General features: G+C 42.2%; 1 protein-coding gene across 1 annotated transcript in view; it reads right to left on the bottom strand.

Annotated features, from left to right (window-relative positions):
- Positions 1 to 5,495: 5,495 nt before the first annotated feature.
- The window catches only part of ATAD3A (ATPase family AAA domain containing 3A), a gene marked incomplete at its 5' end in the record, with an annotated part of 30,835 nt that continues 17,160 nt past the window's right edge, over positions 5,496 to 19,170 (bottom strand). Inside the window, 4 exons of the mRNA XM_085318242.1 lie at positions 5,496 to 5,945; positions 13,219 to 13,327; positions 15,016 to 15,183; positions 18,396 to 18,466. Coding sequence (XP_085174368.1) covers positions 5,766 to 5,945; positions 13,219 to 13,327; positions 15,016 to 15,183; positions 18,396 to 18,466 — 528 coding nt within the window. The remainder of the gene's footprint in view (positions 5,946 to 13,218; positions 13,328 to 15,015; positions 15,184 to 18,395; positions 18,467 to 19,170) is intronic.

The raw sequence follows: 19,170 nt of genomic DNA, 5'->3' as shown, positions 1-19,170 counted from the left end.
CCAAGCACCCAAACTGAGCTGTTACTGTTTCACAGCGAGAGGTGAGGAGCAAAGCAGCCTAGTAGCATTAACTGAGTATCCATTTGATYTAAGTCCTCTGATTTCTCTTCTGCTGAAGCTCAATTGGACAGACTTTGCCTTACTCAAAGGCCTGAGTACTTGTCTGTGGAAGACTGGCTGAGTTAGAATCTAGTAGGGTTCTGTGACAGCATTAACTGAGGGATGCATGTCATAAATGTCCCAGAGGCTGCAAGAAAAGCAGGATAAAGAATTAATTTGGATAAATTTTTTTTTGACTGTCATTTTTGGCTTGTGGAATTCTTGTGGGGGCAGCTGACCCAGATCAGTGCAGGGACTGGATGCCGGATGCCAGGTTCTTTTTTCGTTGGTGATATGGTTACACAACTGTGCTGCCTCTCAAGATACAGTCCTATGGGTATCTTCCTCCTCCAGCTTGTGATAGGAGAACAGAAAGCTAACACACATCTGCTGGACTTTCCATATCTACCCATTTGCCACCAACAACCCCCCCCTCTTTGGCCTTTAGAGCCTTAGGCCTTAGAGCTGCACTGGCACCAAAGAGCTGCGCATGCCTGTCCAAAAGAGAAAAATGTCCTGGCAGGGAAGGTCCAGACCTGGCACGCTGCAAACCAGATGAACATGGAGACAAGCCACCCACAGGGTGTGGCAAACTCTCTGCCATGTTTTGCCATTATCCCTCCAACAGACTCCCATTACATTCATGTGCCAACAGTACTGAGTCACTGGCTGTGAAAGATGGACTGCCTTCCATAAGCAAAGAAGCTCCTGGCACGGCAAGGCTTCCCAGGTAAGGCCAGTGACTTACATCACAATCTGGACAAATTCATCAGATTTGCCACCAATTTTTTAACATGAACAGAGGAATGATATTGCAGTAAAATGGAAACAGTCAAAGAAAATGGTTTATTAAAGAAAAAAAAACAACCATTCCTTTTCCATTCAAAACACAAACACAGGTTGGGACATAAATACTTCCTGGGGAGCCTTTTGTCTCCCTTGAGTTCTACAGCATGAGATGTGTATTGGTGAGAAAGCATGCAATAACCCCATCCTCCTTCTTGCTCAATGGCTCTTTCCTCATAGCACATCATATTCAAAAGTAAATACTCTAATGGATGGCATATGAGAATATAGATGACCACATTATAAATCTGTCTCCCAGCTACAACACTGAAGCACAGAATAGGCATTTTTTCAGCTTGCAGCAGCAAAGATGGGAATGATGCATTGCTTGCTAATCCATCTCCTCCTAGATTTGCCCTCCAATACAAAATGCTATTTTAATAAAGTGCTCTTACCTCATAACTCATTTCCCATCAATGTCATGGATGGGAAATAACCTCAGCCTGGAGTTGCCACCCTCTCCCTGCACAGAGTATTAACAAATAGCTAGTTGGGTGCCACCTCCACGGGGACATCATTCATTCTCTGAGCCAACAGCAAACCAAACTTATTAATGAAACTGACAGAAGTGACAAAGGCCCTGCATTTAAATCTCTGCTGAGGCAGGAGCTGAACAAGGTCTGGTAGCATTTCTCTTTTCCTGTTGCATTCCAGGCAAGCAATAGAAGTGGCAGCAACTGGCACAGCTATTCACCAGGCTGTAGGGCATGAAATCACCTCGCTGGTAGCTAGGAGCTGAGTGCATAGCAAGAAGGAGAAGRCGTTTATTTTTAAAGGCAGGATTTAGAAAGTTGGTATAATAGTGGTTGAGCCTCATCAAGAAAGTTGGCTTCATCAGTGTTTGTGCTGATGCATACCAGTGTTTGACAGCACATGATACGAAGGAAGGAAGAGCAATTGTGTGAGTGAAAACAGCCCTCTCCTGCTGCCAACAACACGAGTGGTCATGGGTTTTTAGATACTGTATAAAGAACCCCCTCTTAGGAGGGAGTTGGGGGAAATTGCTCTGTCCAAAGCCATGAGCTTCTCTGGAAAGCGGGAAGGATGAGAAGTCACTGAGCATTTCAGATCTATGGATGCTGCCACAATCTACCACATCGGGGCTGGGAAGGAGGAACATGGACAGAAAGAACAAGCCCACACTGAAGCGCTCTGCTCCTGGCTTTTTGACAAGCGCCAGGGTCACCCAAGAGTCAGCAATACATTGCTAAAAAAGCATGAAGAGAACAGATGTGAAAGGTCTGACCAGGGGACTGCTTGTATGATTTTCCAGGGTGGAGGGAGGTCAGGACACAAAAGGTCAAGTTCTGTATATACAAAGCCCTGGGAGTAAGTGACTGCAATAACACCTAAAGCACAGCGTAGACAGTACAGGGAAAAGTTTGGCCATAAGGGTCTCTTACCTGCTCCACAGTCTGCCTTCATACAGTTGGCACTTCTGCACCCTTCTCGTTCCAGGCTCATTGATCCCTTAAAGCTCTTCTTTCAAAGGGAAGAGACAACATGAAGGAGACCCAAACCAGCACTCTTTCTGAGCAAAGGTAGGTTGTGGAAACTTTCCCCCACATTGCCCTCAGGAATTAACAGTCTTCACCTGTGTCTGACACAGGCTCCTTCCCAGCTGGCCTCTCTTACCAAAACCTGTCTGGCCCTTGAAGGACAGAGGTCTTGGGAAATGCTTGAACTACCAAGCTGAGATCTCTTCTCCACAGCAAAAATGCAGTTGGTACAAGCTTTCCTTCCCTCTGCACAGTAAAAAAATCCAGTGCTGATCTTCCCAAGTTTATGCTGGAGATCTCCATCTTCACAAAATATCATACATTCAAAGACTTGAGGTTGGAATGGACCTTAAGTCCACTAAGAAAAGTAATTTCTTCCCACCCCCACTCACAAGCAGGACTAAGACTATGAGATGAACCATTCCCCTCTGCTTGAACAGAGGCAAGTAGTGATCAGCAGTTCTCTTCTTGGCCCCAAAGAAAACAGTGGTTGAAGGCAGCCTCTCTGCTCAGTTTATTTTTCCACTCACCCTGTGCACTGCCACTGACAACAGATCTATCAGCCACGTAGCTACATTTCATTTCTTTTATTAAATACAGAGTAATTCCTACTTATCTCCTCCCACCTTTTAAAGTAAAATAAACAATAAAGATGACTTCACCCATGCAATACAGACCGCATCATTCAATCCCACCCTTCTGAGCTGTTCAAGAGGAAAGGAAAGGCAAAGTAACTTGCCCCTTGGGATACAGGCAGCAGCAGTCAGTGTGTCATGCCAGAGCAAATAACGTGTCAATACACATTAGAGAGGCTGGGGCATGTATGTGATGTAGAAAGCAGCCAGTTGTTCTTCAAGGGAGACAGGCCTTTCCATTCTGATGATGGCCAAGCAGCAGAACTCAAGGAAGGACCAACAGCAACCACTGCTAACAGTAGTCTTTAAAAGCCTGTAAAAATTCATTGAAAGGTATTTGTGCATTCATGCACACCTAAGAATCTTTGGTCAGTCCAGGCTTCCTGCTGTCTTCCTTGCTACAGCAAGTAGCTACTTTCAACTAGTGTTCCCCCCAGCCTGCAATATACCACTGCAGCACAGCATTGAGGCTTGGATCATAGCTGCATTACAAGCACTATGATCCCTCTGCTTCCATGTAGGAACCTGGTGCAATCTGAAAGAGGAATCGCATGAAATAGCTGAGACAGCAACTGTTGTGCCTTCCACACAGCTTTACAGCAAGATTCTCTTTCCAGCTACTACCAAAAGGGCAGTGAGACAGAATAAATACAAGACCTAGAATACCCTTCTTCCTCTTCATTTCAGGGAGATGATTATGGAACTGGAATGAAAAGTATCAAAGGAAAAAGTCAGTGAGAGACTTTAATCAGATTGTTCCATTGCATAATTTGTTAGCAAGGCTTTTTGAGCAAACGGTGCCTCTGCTTAGCTTCCCCCCCACCATCTCTCTTTTGGGGGTTTAAAAGAGAAATAGAATTTTAGAGAAAATTCATTAGGATGGAAAAATGCTAGAATATCTAATCCTCTAGTACATCAGTGAACTAAAAGGCAGCCACAGGTAGGCTAAAGGGGACATCTAAAAGAATCTTAAAGATGACATCTAAGCTTATTTCAGTAGTTCAGAACATAAAATCTGCAGTTTCAATTTAAATGGTGATTCCTTCCCAGCATAGCTCCTACATGGCAATGAGCAAGTGTTAGTGGGGCACAAAAGTCTGAGCATACATTACTGCTGTGGGACATCTGCCCTTACAAAGGGCAACTTCTAAAATGGGTTTTCAAAGGCAGATGGAGATTCTCCCTTGGCACCTAGGAGAAAGAATGAAACTTATTGTGAGAGGAGAAGGCAGCACAAGGCAGGAAAGGTTTGCAGCCTCAATGACTAGTTCTTTCCTGGTGTTCCCCAAGGCTGCCTGCCTGTTTTGAGGACACTGGTGACCAGCCCTATTAGTTTTCTGCTAAGTTCCCACACTTGCAGGCTCTTGTCAGCATGCATTTCTTAAAGCTCCATAACAAGTACCAGTAAAACGGACAAAGTGGAAAGTGCTGTCAGTTCCTGTCAGAGAAGTGCTTCTCAGCAAGGTACTCAAGGGCACAGATTTAGGTCAGGCAACYGTGTTTGCACAGCGTAGCTACAGAGGGGGACTCAGAGCAGAGTCCAGAGTTCAACTCCAGTTCAAGCTTAAAAAAAAGTTATTCTAATCAGCCTCTTATATGCACACAGACTAAATGTCATCTATTCAGACAGGCTTGTCTTTATGCTTTGACAAGGGCACATTTGTCAATTGCTCCAGAAATGCAGCAATACAGCCAGAGCAATTTGTTGGCATCAGCCAGAAGCAAACAAGCCCCCTCTTATCTCCCTCCCTTCAGATCATGCTGGAGACACCTGTAGGTCAGGCAGACTTACTGAGCCTTGTCTACTCCCTTAGAGGGAGAACTGAATTCTTAATGAAACCTAGGACTATTCTCAGACTAGCTGAAGGTTTCATAACATCTCTCCTTCTCCCAAGTTCAGCTGTGCCACTCTGCAGCTAAACAGCCAACACTGAAGGACAGGCAGAAGTAAAACCATATACATGAGCACGTGAAGCACAACTCTTAGAAGTTTATGTACAGTGGAAGAGCTAAGCTGAACCCTCAGCATGGTAGCTCTCCTGCCATTCTCCAGGAGAGCCAATACAGACAGGACTGTACAAAATACAGCTGCCAGCACCAGCAGCCTCTGTGTCACAGAGACCATCTTCAGTATGTCTAGGGGTGACAGTGAGACAGCAAGGAGTGATCCCRTGACATAAGCAAGGAGGAGGTCTGTCCTGGGCAGAATGGAGTAGAAGAGTTGAGAAACCACCTCTGCTGGGGCACAAAACCTCAGAAGTGAAATACACAGGAGCAGCATGGCTTGGACAATCCTTGGGTTTACATAGGTCTAGGTCACTGGGACACTGCACACTGATGTCAAATTGCTGAAAAGTATTTGGAGTTTGGGCCTCTCTAGCAAGACAGGCCACACAGACTACTAGAGTCAACAGTGTTTCAGCAAGAAGGTCCTTTAATGCAGTTGTTTCTGTCTTATTCAAACCATTTTTTTCTGGTGTTCTCTAAAAACATTAATGGTACACCAAAGACACCAAAAAACACCAAAAGCAGGCTGAGGCAGCATCTTCTCCCCCTGCCTTGCACCAACAGACACTTGTCTCCCTTAACACATGATTCCACTAAACATCTACCCAGATGACCCTCCCAACTTCTCTCCTCTGCACACTTTCCCACATATGCTGGTCTGAAGTCCGTATACTGCTGCTCACACTGGTGTTCCTTTGGGAAAAGGCAAGAGTGGATTCCTGACAGTCCCTCTGCTTCCTTCAGTATCCTCTGTTTTCAGCCAGTCCATCTTCTGTCTGTGTTGCTGCACAGCATCAGCTACCCGGGCATCAATCATGGCCTCTGTAAGGACACCATCCTCTGATGCATAAGCAGCTGCCTGGAGAGGGAAAGGCAGAAGAGAGGTAGGTTAGTGATGGCAAATTCTAGGATCAGTGAAGAGCTACGACTAGCCCCTCTCTATTTGCTTCTCTGTGCATCTTTGTCCCCACACTACCTAGCACAATATTCATTCTTGTTCCAAGTCACTAGATGCCCCAGAGCAGTCTGGCTCATCTTCATCAAAGACTTTCCCTTGATGCCACTGTATCAGGRACTGGCATACATCAACTGCCCAAGGACAGAGATCCAGTCACAGCTGCATTTAAGTCTTTGTCTCTGAACAGGCACCTTTGCCTACCTGCCCCTGGATTTTCTGATAACAGATCTCTGCCTTCCATGGAAAGAAGGCCACAGGTTCAGAACAGTGAACAGTCAGCATTGCTGGGCTGCAATCACATTCGGCTGGTTTAAAATTCCTCTCCTACTTTAAAAGCACTGTACATAAGAAGCCAATAAGGCTTTTCACCTTGGCACCAYAGAAGGCTTGTCAGATCTGCCAGGAATGCCTCAGTCTTGCTTTCCTCAGGCATTCTGCTAGGAATCTACCTTGTATCACTTCCATGATGTGTCAGCTCCCATCCTATACTCCTACCTGTRGGTCCTTCCCTTTCCTTCCTGCTCCGCCTATATCCCAACTCCTATCTCTCCAGTTCTTTTTTTGGTAAATTAACATCTGTTCTGGCTGCTACTTTTAGGCTGCAAAAGCTTGATTACAGTCCTTGCAGAAGAGTTGAGAAGTACTCATGTCCTTGTGAAGMAGCCCACAAAGTTTTCAGTGGCAGGTTAGGAGAAACAGGACTGCATGCCATCTCTCCTCAGCTGCAGTAAAGAGGTTCAAGTTGCTTTTGTAAAAACATATAGRACAACTAGGACTCCACTGATTGCTATCTTCCAGATGATAACACAGGCAGCAAACCCTCAAAGGAAGGGAAAGAYGCTTACACTGCTATCTGAACAACCCATCTCCAAGGTAACACAGCAACTCCAAGCTACAGATTTCTATATCTGGCTACTCCCTAAGCAAGTGCCCCTGCAAACAACTCAGTGCTGTAGTTTCTTGTACAGCTATGCTAGCAATGGAGCTTGACACAATGCAGTGCAGGACACTCTCCAGCTTCTCACATCCATGATGCCTTCTACAAATAGCAGCAAGAGCCTCAAACTTTTGGCCATATCCYTTCCACAGAACTATTATGTCATGGATTGCTACATCCCAATCCTTCTGTCTGCAGGGTTTTCCTTGAGATCCCTGTTAGAAAGAAAAGCTTTCTCTTTCAAGGCAGAGGTGGAAGTGTGTTTGTAAGGTGTTACATATAGGCTCCATAAATCATTAATGAGGCAAATCATTGAGGCTGCCAAACCTCATTAAACTTGCTGCATGTAAAGTTCTAACAAGTCAGCAAAAGCATCACTTAAAAAAAAAAAAGAAAGAAAGAAAAGTTAGCGTGAGCATTTTACGCTCCCACTAGACAGTGATATAGATGAGAAAGAAGCAGATTAAGCTGTTGCACTGGTCGGCATCATTACAGTACTGCCTGGACAGGTTACACCTACCTATTAAGATTACTGCTGCCTCACTGCAGGAGGGACAATTCTTTCAGGAAAAGGACAAAAGGTTACTGAAGTGGTTCTCAGTCACCTCTGGCTTGCATTCCAGTCCATATTCTGTAGCCCTTTTTGGAGAACTGTCTAGATCACAAGAGAAAGGAGGCCTCCCTGCACAAGCCACATACAAACATGGAGCTGGAAGGCACTGCTTTTTACTGCAAGAAGCATCAGAACAGATTAGTTCCTGTGCAAAACCTTGGCAACACTTCCTTAAGGCAGAAGGGACAARTTAGGCTAACGCCAACACCTTAAGTTTGGAGTATCACTGGTTATAGGTGAGGAGTGCAGARGAGGAGAAAGGAGTCTGCAAATGGAGAATTCTCTGTGCGTAAATGCACTTGTCCTCTATATTCAACAGAGCAGGAGACATTCTGAGTGCAGCAACAAGGCAGTTCCTGCAAAACGGCTGCAGAAGAGTAGTGTTTCCATAATCTTCCTGCTGCCACAAATATTCATAGCATCTATACTGAGTCATGAGATGTCTTCTCTAACCACTGGCAAAGGGGCACAGTGGAAAGGCTCTGTTCAGTTGAAATAAAAGGAGTTATGACAGGTGAGCCAGAGAGTTGTTTTTTTTTTTTTTTCAGGGTAAGACTGGGGAGCTAAAGCTAAGAGAAGCCAACATTCCTTTGTGAATGCAGCCCTCCAGCCTACAAGATTGTTTTAAGATGGAATAAGTGCTTCCTGGAATGTGCATCTGCACCTCCATGGAACAGAGAGGATGCATTCCCTTCTTCCTTGCCGCTGTATAGACCATAAATTCAATGATGTAAACTCCTGCAAAGCTGTGCTGTTCACGCTCTGTTGATTTTCTCAATGACTTTCTATTTATAGAAAGCCTCAGGCCCTAGCTGTCACGAAAGCAAATGGAGGAAGCAACTGTCCCTTCTGGGAGTAGCTTGTGTGCGCATGTGTGCAAGCGCACACACACAAATGGCATTGTACTTCATTTGTCTGCTTCTGCATGAACAAATTTTAACCCATTTTCTGCAATGAAGCTATTCCAGCTTTACAACTTAGTTACAGCTATGAAATAACCTGAAAATAAAGCATTTCAAGGAAAAGTAGAGGGATGGAGAACACATGATGAGCCAAGGCTAAATGACAGAAGCACCACAGTTAGTCTCTAGAGTACATCAATGGGTTTAAGTTCAGGTTGCAAAACTAGAAAAGCCTACACACTACTGTAATAGATCTGAAGGGAATTTTAAAGTGTGTAAATACATCTGATCCATGCTGTATTCATAAAGGATTAGATATTAAGAATGAAAAAGCACCAAAACAAAAGCAAAGGCTCAGTGTTCTGCAAAAGAGAAGCATTAAAATGGATTTCTAGCATGCAGACTATTAACTGCACCACAGACAACAATTTTTTTTCCCTGTGCTAGAGCCTTTTCTGCATCTTAACCTTTTTGTTTGGAAAGTCCAAGAGAAACTGAGCTAGACTGAACCAAGAGTGAAACAGAACTTTTCCACAACAGCTGATCAGTTTCAAAGCCAGTGTATGGTGGCTGTGAAAGCTRTAGCTTTTGCTGAGACCTTGAGTGTAAATGAGATGTTCATGTTAACAACAGTATTAGTAGAGTACGCCAAAAACATCTTCATGAGACGTGACTCTGAAACTACAGGACAGCAAAGTGGCCATATGCTGACATTCYAAATTAGCTGTCAGCTCGCACCTAAAGAGAATAATGGTTTCTTCTCCCGCTGCCTCAGAACTTTACCTTTTCTGTAAATGACCTCTGGTTTCAGTTCTGGCCCTGCAAGGCAACCCCTGGCAGGCTAAGTAAAGCTGAAGTGGGGTCTCAGCAGCTTAAAACTCTGGCAGAACATGACAAGAATACCTTCCTGCCAACTTTTTATAAAACCTCCCTGCCCGTTTCCTCCAGCACTTCTGCTGATTCAGGAGTGGAAACAGGAGAAGCAAAACAGATGCCTTACAGCACCTTTTCTAGTCCTGCTGGTACTTCAATGGGCAMTTTGATTAGGTTTAATCATATGTAAATCAGGATAGAAGTGCAAACAAGGCCCCAGTCAGCTTGAGGTTATAGAAAAACAGACTCCATAGAACACAGCGACACTTCACATAGATTAAGCCTGCCACCTTTGCATTTGGTTCTGCTGTCCAGACACTAGGTAAGGCTCTGTTCAAGACATGCTTTCAGAGGTATAATACTTACAGATAGCAACACTGCAAATGATTCTTGGTGGAAAAAACTATTTATGAAAATATATATGTGAATCTCAGGTGAATTAAGTGACAGCCATGTTGCAATTAAGCCTACATTTTAGGGACTGGCTCCAAGACTTATCAGGGCATCATGCAAAACAGCTGAAAACAGAAAGGCAAACAGAATGCACCCATTCAGCTCTGTGCTCCAGCATTCACAATTAGTRGTGTTCACAAGGGGTTTGTGCTGTAATCTTCCCCAGAATACATCARTTATATTTATTTATTAAACAGAGACCTTAGACATACTAGGCTCATCACAACAGCTGCTGAAATCTATCTGGAAGACAGGTGCTCTAAAGAACACCTATGCTCACATCTGCTTTTACCAACTCTATATGGTGTTACTGCGATTAGAAATAGAACTGTAAGAGGGATACTACATTTTCCCTTTTTCCTGGCTCTTCCTCCCTTTACTCTTTCAACTTGTACAAAACCTCAGACTTTTCCTGGCTTTTCCACTTGACATGATGCTTCGGTTGGGGAGAGGAAAAGCAACTGCAGGTAGAGAATTGAATGAGAAATCCAGACTTTCATCTTAACCAGAAATCTGTAGCCACAGAAAGAGATCATTAAATCCCCATTGTGGCTTGAAGACTGATTAAAATGGAAGTGGATGTTCATAAAGGTGCTACTTGCATCAGGTTATTTCTTACGTCAGCTTTTTATTATTATTATTATTATTATTATTTATTAAAAGGACTGTGCCTTTGACCTCTGGTATGCAGCACCTTGAATAACAATTTCATCAGTCATAGAGGAGTTTAAAAGACCAACACACCAAGAGTCAGCAGTTGCATCCAACAGAGAACAGTCTGACAAGCTTTTTTTGAGCCAGATATGCTAACTCATACAGCCCCTATCTACCCTGATCCACTCCTTCAGTTGTGCCAGGACAACACTGTGTAGCTATGCAGTACACTTGTCTTGCCAAGCTATTTTTAACTCTCATCAGCTCCCTGACCCAGTTCATAGCGCAGTCATACGGAGAATTGTACTAGCATAACGGAAAGGATAGCAGAAAGGCAAAAATAAGCAGCAGGAGCTAACATTGCCAGAAATGCTTGTCAAACTGCAGCCTTAATCTTTCCATGATAAGAGTGCATTATATCAGCTGAAAAAACATCCACAATAAGCTTTCTGTCAGAGCTGACCCAGGCCCAAAATAGTGATATCATTCAAAAGATCAAGTTCAGTTAGGAGGACTTAAAACATCTGCTTCAGCTGCAATAAGCCTTGCTCACCTAGGGGCTTTTAACTGCAGCTACTGAAGAGCCATATCCATAGTATTGCTCCTCCATAGCAGAAATCAAATGGAGGTGTTACCAAGTTTTGCCATAGTCAAAAGCTCCAGCTCCAACCAATTACAGCTCCTAATTCCTTGACCAAATGACTTAAAAAAAACCCCACTACACTAGCACTTAGAATCATTAACTCTGGAAGGCACCTCCCATCGAGGAGTTCAATACCGAAATCTTACCCTTTTTTAGCTGGCTTCACAAACCTTCCAGTGAACTTTATCTACCCAGCCTTCTTCTGAGGAAAGAGGTACATGTGTCTAGCCACTAGCTGGAAAGCTGGAAAAAGATTGTGCTATTTTAACACTGATCTGTAAAACATTACACTCTTTTCTTGATCAACAAGGTTGCTCTAGAACACCAACAATTAATTTTGATACAGCTGAAGCTCTTTTGCAGCTTCTGCATCAAAACAGTTTGTATCTTTCTGCCTATGTACCCCTGCATCTTTGTATCCTTCGTTTCTAATCCTTTTGACTGTTTTATGAAAAGGAGAGAGGAACATAGCCTCCTGCTGCTATTTTACAGAGCTCCTTTTTAATATTTTTGGTGCTATAAGGTACCTTAAAAAGATTAATCAGGGTAACAGCACTAAGGAATAAGTCGGTCCACCTTTCTTCAAGATCACTTAAAGGATAAATGATATAAGCTACGGTCATTCTTGGGGAGTAATGACAAGCTAGGAGAGCTGGGGTCCTGAAGAAAAGCAGAGAGTCATTTGTCACAACTTTTTTCTTACAGGAAATGCCTGGCAGCAAGGTCTTTCACATGTATAGGTAAGTGCATTCTAAACGAAGCCAGACAAAGAAACCCAACAACAGTTAGTGGTCTACTTTGTCTCCCACAACACCATCACTCAGATTAAGGTAAACACCTTCAGTCTTTATTCTGGGTTTCAAAACCAGAAGCCAACAATAAGCATGGTCGTGCTTGAGGAAAGTGAAGCCACGATATACTTGCTATGAAAAAGGCAAAATGGCCAAAAGATTCTGGTCATTCCTTCACCTGTCAGCTCTCTAAGACAACACTTCCATACATGCTATGTGGACACTCCGGCAGTGCATCTAAAACCCATCAATATGCATCAGCTGTCTCAATCTTGAGCACCAGTACTGACTTTGCTAACTTTCCTGACCAAGCTGGTAACAAGACTAATCTGGTATGTTCTCAGCTAAATACTATTAAAAAAAAAATACAAAAATTACCTGGTAAAATTGATGAGCTGTGTGCTAAGACATAAAGAGTAAAATAAGGATGATCAACATTCAGAAATGACTGCTTTGCACCTCAGCTCATGACTACTGCAGTTACRTGGACTAGAAGGGAGAAATGCTCTCTGTAGCTTAAGAAGAGAAAAAATTGTAGTTGGAAGAATGAAATATRCTCTGTAAACTTTGTAAAATGTTTGTGCATTAGCTAAGATAGATTGAAAACTATAATTATTTTTATAATTCCTGAAAGGAAGATGGTATATATGATTTGGAACAGTTACTTAAAAAAAAACCAAGCAAAAAACCCATGATGCCAGTAAGCAGCTGGCACCTGTGATGTGACAAAGCAGGCTGAAAGCTTGATAAGACAGTGTGCTTTATGTCATTAATTATRTGAACAGTTGCACTCAAAAGTGATTTTACTTCTACATGTGTGGTACCTATGACATAAGAAATATTTAKTCTTTTCAACTCCATTTTCCAGGTAGTTTTCTTCTTTTAATCACCCAAGATACAATAAAAATGTGTTTAGACCCAAGTACGGCAGAAGAATGTTGTAGTGTTTTGACAATGTCATACCTACACATAACACATTAGGGAACTCCTCTCTAACTTAGCATCTTGAGCTGAAAGATAAGTGGAGGCCAGCACAATTTGCCCAAGCCCAGTACTTAAGTCACTTGATTTACCCAAGTTCAGTAAGGGTCTCCCACTAGTGATTATGAAAACTTTTCCAGTTTATGAGGGACTATGCTGACAGTCTGATACCCACACCAGAGAAGGCAGCATTCTAGTACTACTGTACAGACACAATGAAACTTTCCAGAGTAAGCCAGAATTTAAGACTGCAACATCACACATCACTTGCTCAAGCTTTCCAGAAAGTGAAAGCGACCCAAGCCCAGCGATCAAAGCCGTATTTACCTGCCATGCCACAGCAAGCTGAGAGATCTCTCGGCCAGACATGCCCTCTGTCAAGCTGGCAATCTCCGAGCACTTTTTCCCATAGTCAAATTGGGCCAGCTTCAGACGTCTAAAAGCAGAAGCACAAGGATTAATTTACACGCCACCAAATGACAAGAGGAGGGAAGGAGTCCACAGGTAGGCTTTTTAAAGAACAACACTTCAACTGAAATCAAAGATCAGATCAAATCAGATTTGAACCAATTCAGCTCAAGTACAGGATTTGTTCTCCTGGCCCACAGAGTCTGATAGTGGCACAAAAATATGAATACCTGGATTAAAACTAGAAAGGTACAAGACTGCACAGCACACCCAAAAGGATTCACTTGGTTTGATTTGTCTCCATTGAGCCAAGCAAAGGTTTGGCTACAGGGAGCTCTAACAMCACCATCTTCCCTCTTTCAGTAACAGGTCTAAGTCACAGCATAAAACTCTAGGATGGCTCCTCAACCTAGAATGTGATAGCGAGAGACATCTCTCCAACTCTTATCTACACTATTGGTTTAAAGTGGGTTTATACAGTGTGACAGACAGCAAGGCCAGCCAGATCGCTTTTACTGTGTACTTATACACCTTACACATGGGCTAGAGCAGGTTAGAGTATCTGTGTTGTGCTCCTAAAGACGACAGAAGAATTATAGTCTGACTTCAAACTCCAACTGCRCATGTTATTTAGGATTCTGGTATCTTGAACTAAGGAGCAGAATCTGAACAAAGGCATCAGGAATGGGCTGAAAGCACTAAAAAAGTGGCTGTTTCTCTAGTCAGCAATCAATACCAGAGTAATTTCACCTCTCGGAAACCAAACTCTTTCAGAGATTAGGAAAGAAAAGATAAAAATTGCTCTGTAGAGAATCTYCTGATTACCAAAGGTCACCCTTCAGCTCTTTCTCCTTAGTGACCCCTAGTTGCTGATGCTTCAAATGCTTTTTCCAGTGGAGGTCCAGCCAAACATTCCAAAGTTTTCTAAGTACTAAAAGAGGAACCACTACATAACTCAGTCCTATCGTGCCAGTTTGTGGATTTACAATGGGTCAGAAGAAACAGCTGAATGCAAAGATTATTACAAAAAGCAATAGCATTCATCCAAGCAAAGAAAAGAAGCAGTACATCCCACAAGAGATCTTCTGACATCTGTGAGCAATAATAAGGCTGAATTGGGAAGATTATCAAACAAAGTGATAGTAATTCAGCATCGTGTATCTGAATTAGATCATCAGCAGTATGTTACTTTTACCAGCCTTCGTATATTTTTAAGATAATTTAACCACAATCCAAATATATTCAAGACAGGAGTCTGGAAGCTTGCTGTTGACAATGTAACTATTAAAGGGGATCATCAGATTTTTAATTTTGAACAGGAGAAACACCTCCACTACCAGTTTAGGACAACGGTGATCATGCAATTCAGATTAGTCAAGCATCAGTATCAATATTTGAGTAGGACACTGACCAAACCCAACAGTACAGAGAATGTTGAAAGTAATTCTGTGCTAAGAAGGCCATTCTTCACTTTCACCTCTTCTTCCAATTCTCCTCCTTGAGTGGTCATCAGTGAGATTCTTGCTCTAAGAGATTTGGAGAAACTCCAAATCTCTGTACAAAGCTGTGTACTACACAGTTGCCATGTACAGCAAGAGATGCTTCCTTGGCTGTAATATTGCTTGAATATTGTATGGAAATAATACATAGAAAAGGAGATTAAGCATCAAAAAAAAAAAATCCTATAGAAGCTAAAAGTTTTGCAGAGATACTCACTGTTTACCCTCTGTGGCTGGCTTCAAGACATGTCTATCAAAATACATCCTCACAAGCCGCTCCCGTTCCTCTAGCTTGGGCAGATCAAAGTTCACTATTTCATCTATTCGGTCATTGATAGCCCAATCAAATTGCTCAGGCTGGTTACTTGCTAAAACAAGCATAAACCTGGAAGGATGAAATAAAAGAAAAATTGGGAAGAAAAAACAAAATCAAAACAAAAACAAAACAACTGAAGAACCAGTCTGAACACTGGGAACTGCCATGGCCAGCAGAGACCCCTCCTCATCTTACCWGTCTGAAAGCTTTGTAACACTGTCACAAGTGATATTATTTTGCAGTGCAGTTGCACAGTAAGTTGCTTAGAACTGTAGTGCATTTAGACTCAGTAATTAGCCTTTCAATATCAGCCTTCCCCATTCTGTCCCTACCACAGAAAACTTTCCAACTTTACCCACCATCATCCTTAAGTTACACATATCACAAACACTCAGCAAGAGCATAACCTACCAGAGAACTAGGTCTGAAACCTTGGAACAAGGTYGAACAAAGTGTTGGCAAGGACAGATGTGTTGTCTCGCATATACAGATCTCCGGTTTAAACCCCACCTTGGGCAACTGGCTTCTAATTGCCAACTGCACAACACTGTAGAAGCACAGACACTGCTCAGAAGGTATGAATGGCTGCTAAGCTGAATATGAACAGCATGACTGAAACCTCAGCCAGCTTGAAGAATTACAGAGCACTGAATGGACTCATCCTGACCTAAAAACAAGGGGAATACGCCACTGTTAAGCCTGTCCATGGGAAGGTCTTCTGTATTCTTCTGCAGTAGCTGCTGGCAGGTGGCTTGTTTCCTTCAAGCAAGCCTGATAACACGTTCTCACTATCAAATCTAACATGTGCAGAAAAGAGGCATTCAAAATGGGCAACATAAAGGCGGCCTGTTCGACAAAACCTTGCTCCACTGTATGGTTGTGCTATCTTCCAGTTCCTGCTCTCTCAATTCCTTTCTAGTGCATTTTGAAGCCAGAAGCCCTTTCTTTCGCTTTATAATGATGCTTTTTCCCTATGCTAATTCTGTTTTAATGCATYAGTTGATGTTACTAGCTTAATAGTGCGTTATAATTTGAAAGGGGCTTTTAATCACAGCTATTGGAATATTGACATTCTTGTAGTCTATTTAAATTCAGGTCTACAGAGAGCTGTGTTATTTGCTGTCATTTGTGGAGATAACTTTGCTGGTCCAAGAGTCACACAGGCATGAACCTGTCGCTTTTCTCCTGACAAGAACATCCCCCAAGCCCCTGCAGAAACACAGTTTAGAAGGTCTGACATGCAGCCTGACATTCAGGCCTTCCCTTTGACAGACGGAAGAGAAGGATACAAAACCATAAGAAAAACAGAATCAGGCATAGTCAGGTACCCAGCAAGAAGATCCAGAAAGTTTTTCAGAAAGTTTACACCAGCAATTTACAAAACCTAGCACTTAGCTAAGACACACACTATCAGAGTTACCCAAGTAAATGCTTGTTTATGGATGTGGGAAGGACTCCTCATTGCCTGAAGCAGCAATAAGGCCAATCAGAATTAATAAGCACTGTGTTAATTACTAGGACATGTTCATCCTCCTAGAATGGCTCATAGTTTAAATTAGGGACATATTAAATGTCTGTCAGCTGTTTAGAGTACCCACTGCCACTTCCAGAACTCTGCTAGGGACCCCTTAATGCCAYGGGAAAGGACTGTACTTTTACTATCCCTGCTAGTCACTGATTTGTAGTGTAATTACAAATCTGAAAACAGTAGATTTAGCAAAGTCATGTTTTTTATGAGACATTTCAAGTCTAAAAAGGATTGCTTTCCAGAAAAAAAAGGAAAATTATCTAAAAGCTATGTCTATTATTTTTAAAGTCTTATCTAAACAAAGCTCACTATTGGTCTTTATCACGTTTGGAAGAACAAGACAAAAGGTATTTCCACAGATCACCAAGGAGTTTAGGATATCTACAGTTTTCCCCCTGTAAAATTCTGTATTTCCATCTTAAGCATCATTTGCTCTGGATCTCCTCAGAATGTGTGTTTTGCCAATATATGCTTATTCTAAGAAATACTGCAAATAGCAAGTACAGTGTTGTTTAATACAAACTGTGTTCAACTTCACAACATTTACAGAATAATTTAAAAAGTCATTTCAACATGAGAGACTCGCTATCCTCAGAAAGAGACAGCCAAGGATCTTGTCCAAGGCCAAGTTAAATGCCTTCTTGTCCAGCAACCTAACGAGTGTGTAAGGGCACGCCTTCCAGTAACTTGTTGAGATAGAGAAGTATATGGAGAAGCTACACACAAACAACCATCAGTTAGAGCTTATTTGATTGAAAGAATCCTATTTTTAGATTATTTGAAAAAGATGAGTGGAGGAAGTCACCTCCGTTCATCATGCTCCCCAAGAAATGGTTCATTTTAAACTAAGCAGTGCTCTGCAGAAAGAAAACATTAATGTGATAAAGGGACCAGAATGCATGGCCAATATAATTCCCATGCATCCATACCTCTCAAGTCAGCCCTGCAATTGTTAAATGGCAGGCACAAAGGTAACAACTCTGGGCTTTCTTTGTTTATGTGCAGTGTCATACATAGACACACCAAGCAGACAGCTCATGCAAAAGAAATGGGGACAGTTTTAAAACACACGTGCCTCCAAATTTCACCTCCTTCCTGGCACAGCCATAAAGAGTCCACCAAAGCAGTGGAGAAGAATAGCAGCTCAAACAAGCACTAGTAGAAGCATTTTTAAAGAGAATATGAACCATACAATCAATATCAACTTGCATTCCCTTTTGTGACACCGATTTCGTTGGCCTCAAATCATCCTTGGTTAAATAGAGGATGAGACAGGGTTAAACAGTAACTGACTAAGAAAGAGAATGTATTCATGAAAACAATTTAGTTGTTCAAATTCCAACTTGTGTTTCAGGAAAGAATTTCCCTATAGAGTGCCGGAGAAGCTATGCACAGTATGGTTCACACACAGAATGGAACTGCCCACCATATGCAGGGAAAATGTGGTCTTGAAACACAGTTCAAGATCCCTTTCACACATCTACTAAGATGAGCCAATCAAATGTCCGTTTGACAAGCTGTGATCTCTACACTGTGCAGAGTCCAAGTTCTAATTTCCAGGTCCCAGGAAAAGATATAGGAGGAGCAAGCTAGATTCATATACAAACTGAAAAGGGGATATTCAGATTTTTCAAGCTCTCAGTAGTATGGACTAGAGGTTTCCAACTTTCATTTGCACACCACAGTCCCTTTAGAGATGTTCCTCACTTAAGTGAAATATCTACTACTGTAAGGGCTGAGACCAGATACTTACTTGTTACTGTGCTGTCCTGTTCTGTGCAGGAACGCATTTAAAGTTGCTCTGAGGTCTTCACTGATTTTCTCCTGCAAAGATAAAATCCAAAGGAAGATCAACTGCCTGGGGACCAAAGATAGGTCACAGCTTTAGGCAGTTTTATTGCCAAAGTGAGTTCTACTATTATCAACCATTTACATTATGGCAGAACCAAAAGTATTGTCATAGCTTGGARAAAAACATTTTATACACACACAAACACACACGATTTCAACATAGTAGTGAAATATTGTCCAGTAAAAGTGATTCTCTCAACTTCAAACTCAATGCTCTTATCATTGGCCAAGGTGGTTTTTCCCCTGCTGAATACTAGTCCCATTCTAGTAGGTACTTACAGGAAAACAATCAACAAAAAGAATTTACTTACACATTTAAAATTATTTTCTAGGGTTAGCTTTCTAAATAGACTACTGAGATTCAAGTAGTGGGGCCCAGACTCAATGCACCATGGTGACTTACTCTGAAAACATGTATCATTTGTAGAAGGAAGATGTAGTTCGGTTAAGACCGTGAAAAGCAGTTCTGCTATGAAAACAGCCCAAGGGAATGATTTCTTGGGGGCAAAAACAAACCCTGCAGGGTYGCAGCTCTGCAGCATGAACAACCTTCTCTTCTTTATGCTCATATATATGCCTTTTCTTTCGTATTGCCTACTCATTAGCAAGATCTCCAAATAGATGATGTCAGCCATCTCATTCGTGGGAAGGAGTTTTCAAGGCATTCTTGAGATGCT

This window comes from Rhea americana, unplaced genomic scaffold (genome assembly GCF_003343005.1).
Source record: "Rhea americana isolate MKP2758 unplaced genomic scaffold, rheAme1 scaffold_528, whole genome shotgun sequence".
NCBI classification, from domain to species: domain Eukaryota; kingdom Metazoa; phylum Chordata; class Aves; order Rheiformes; family Rheidae; genus Rhea; species Rhea americana.
Note: the sequence above shows the minus strand (reverse complement) of the source record. Positions and strands in the feature narration are given on the sequence as shown.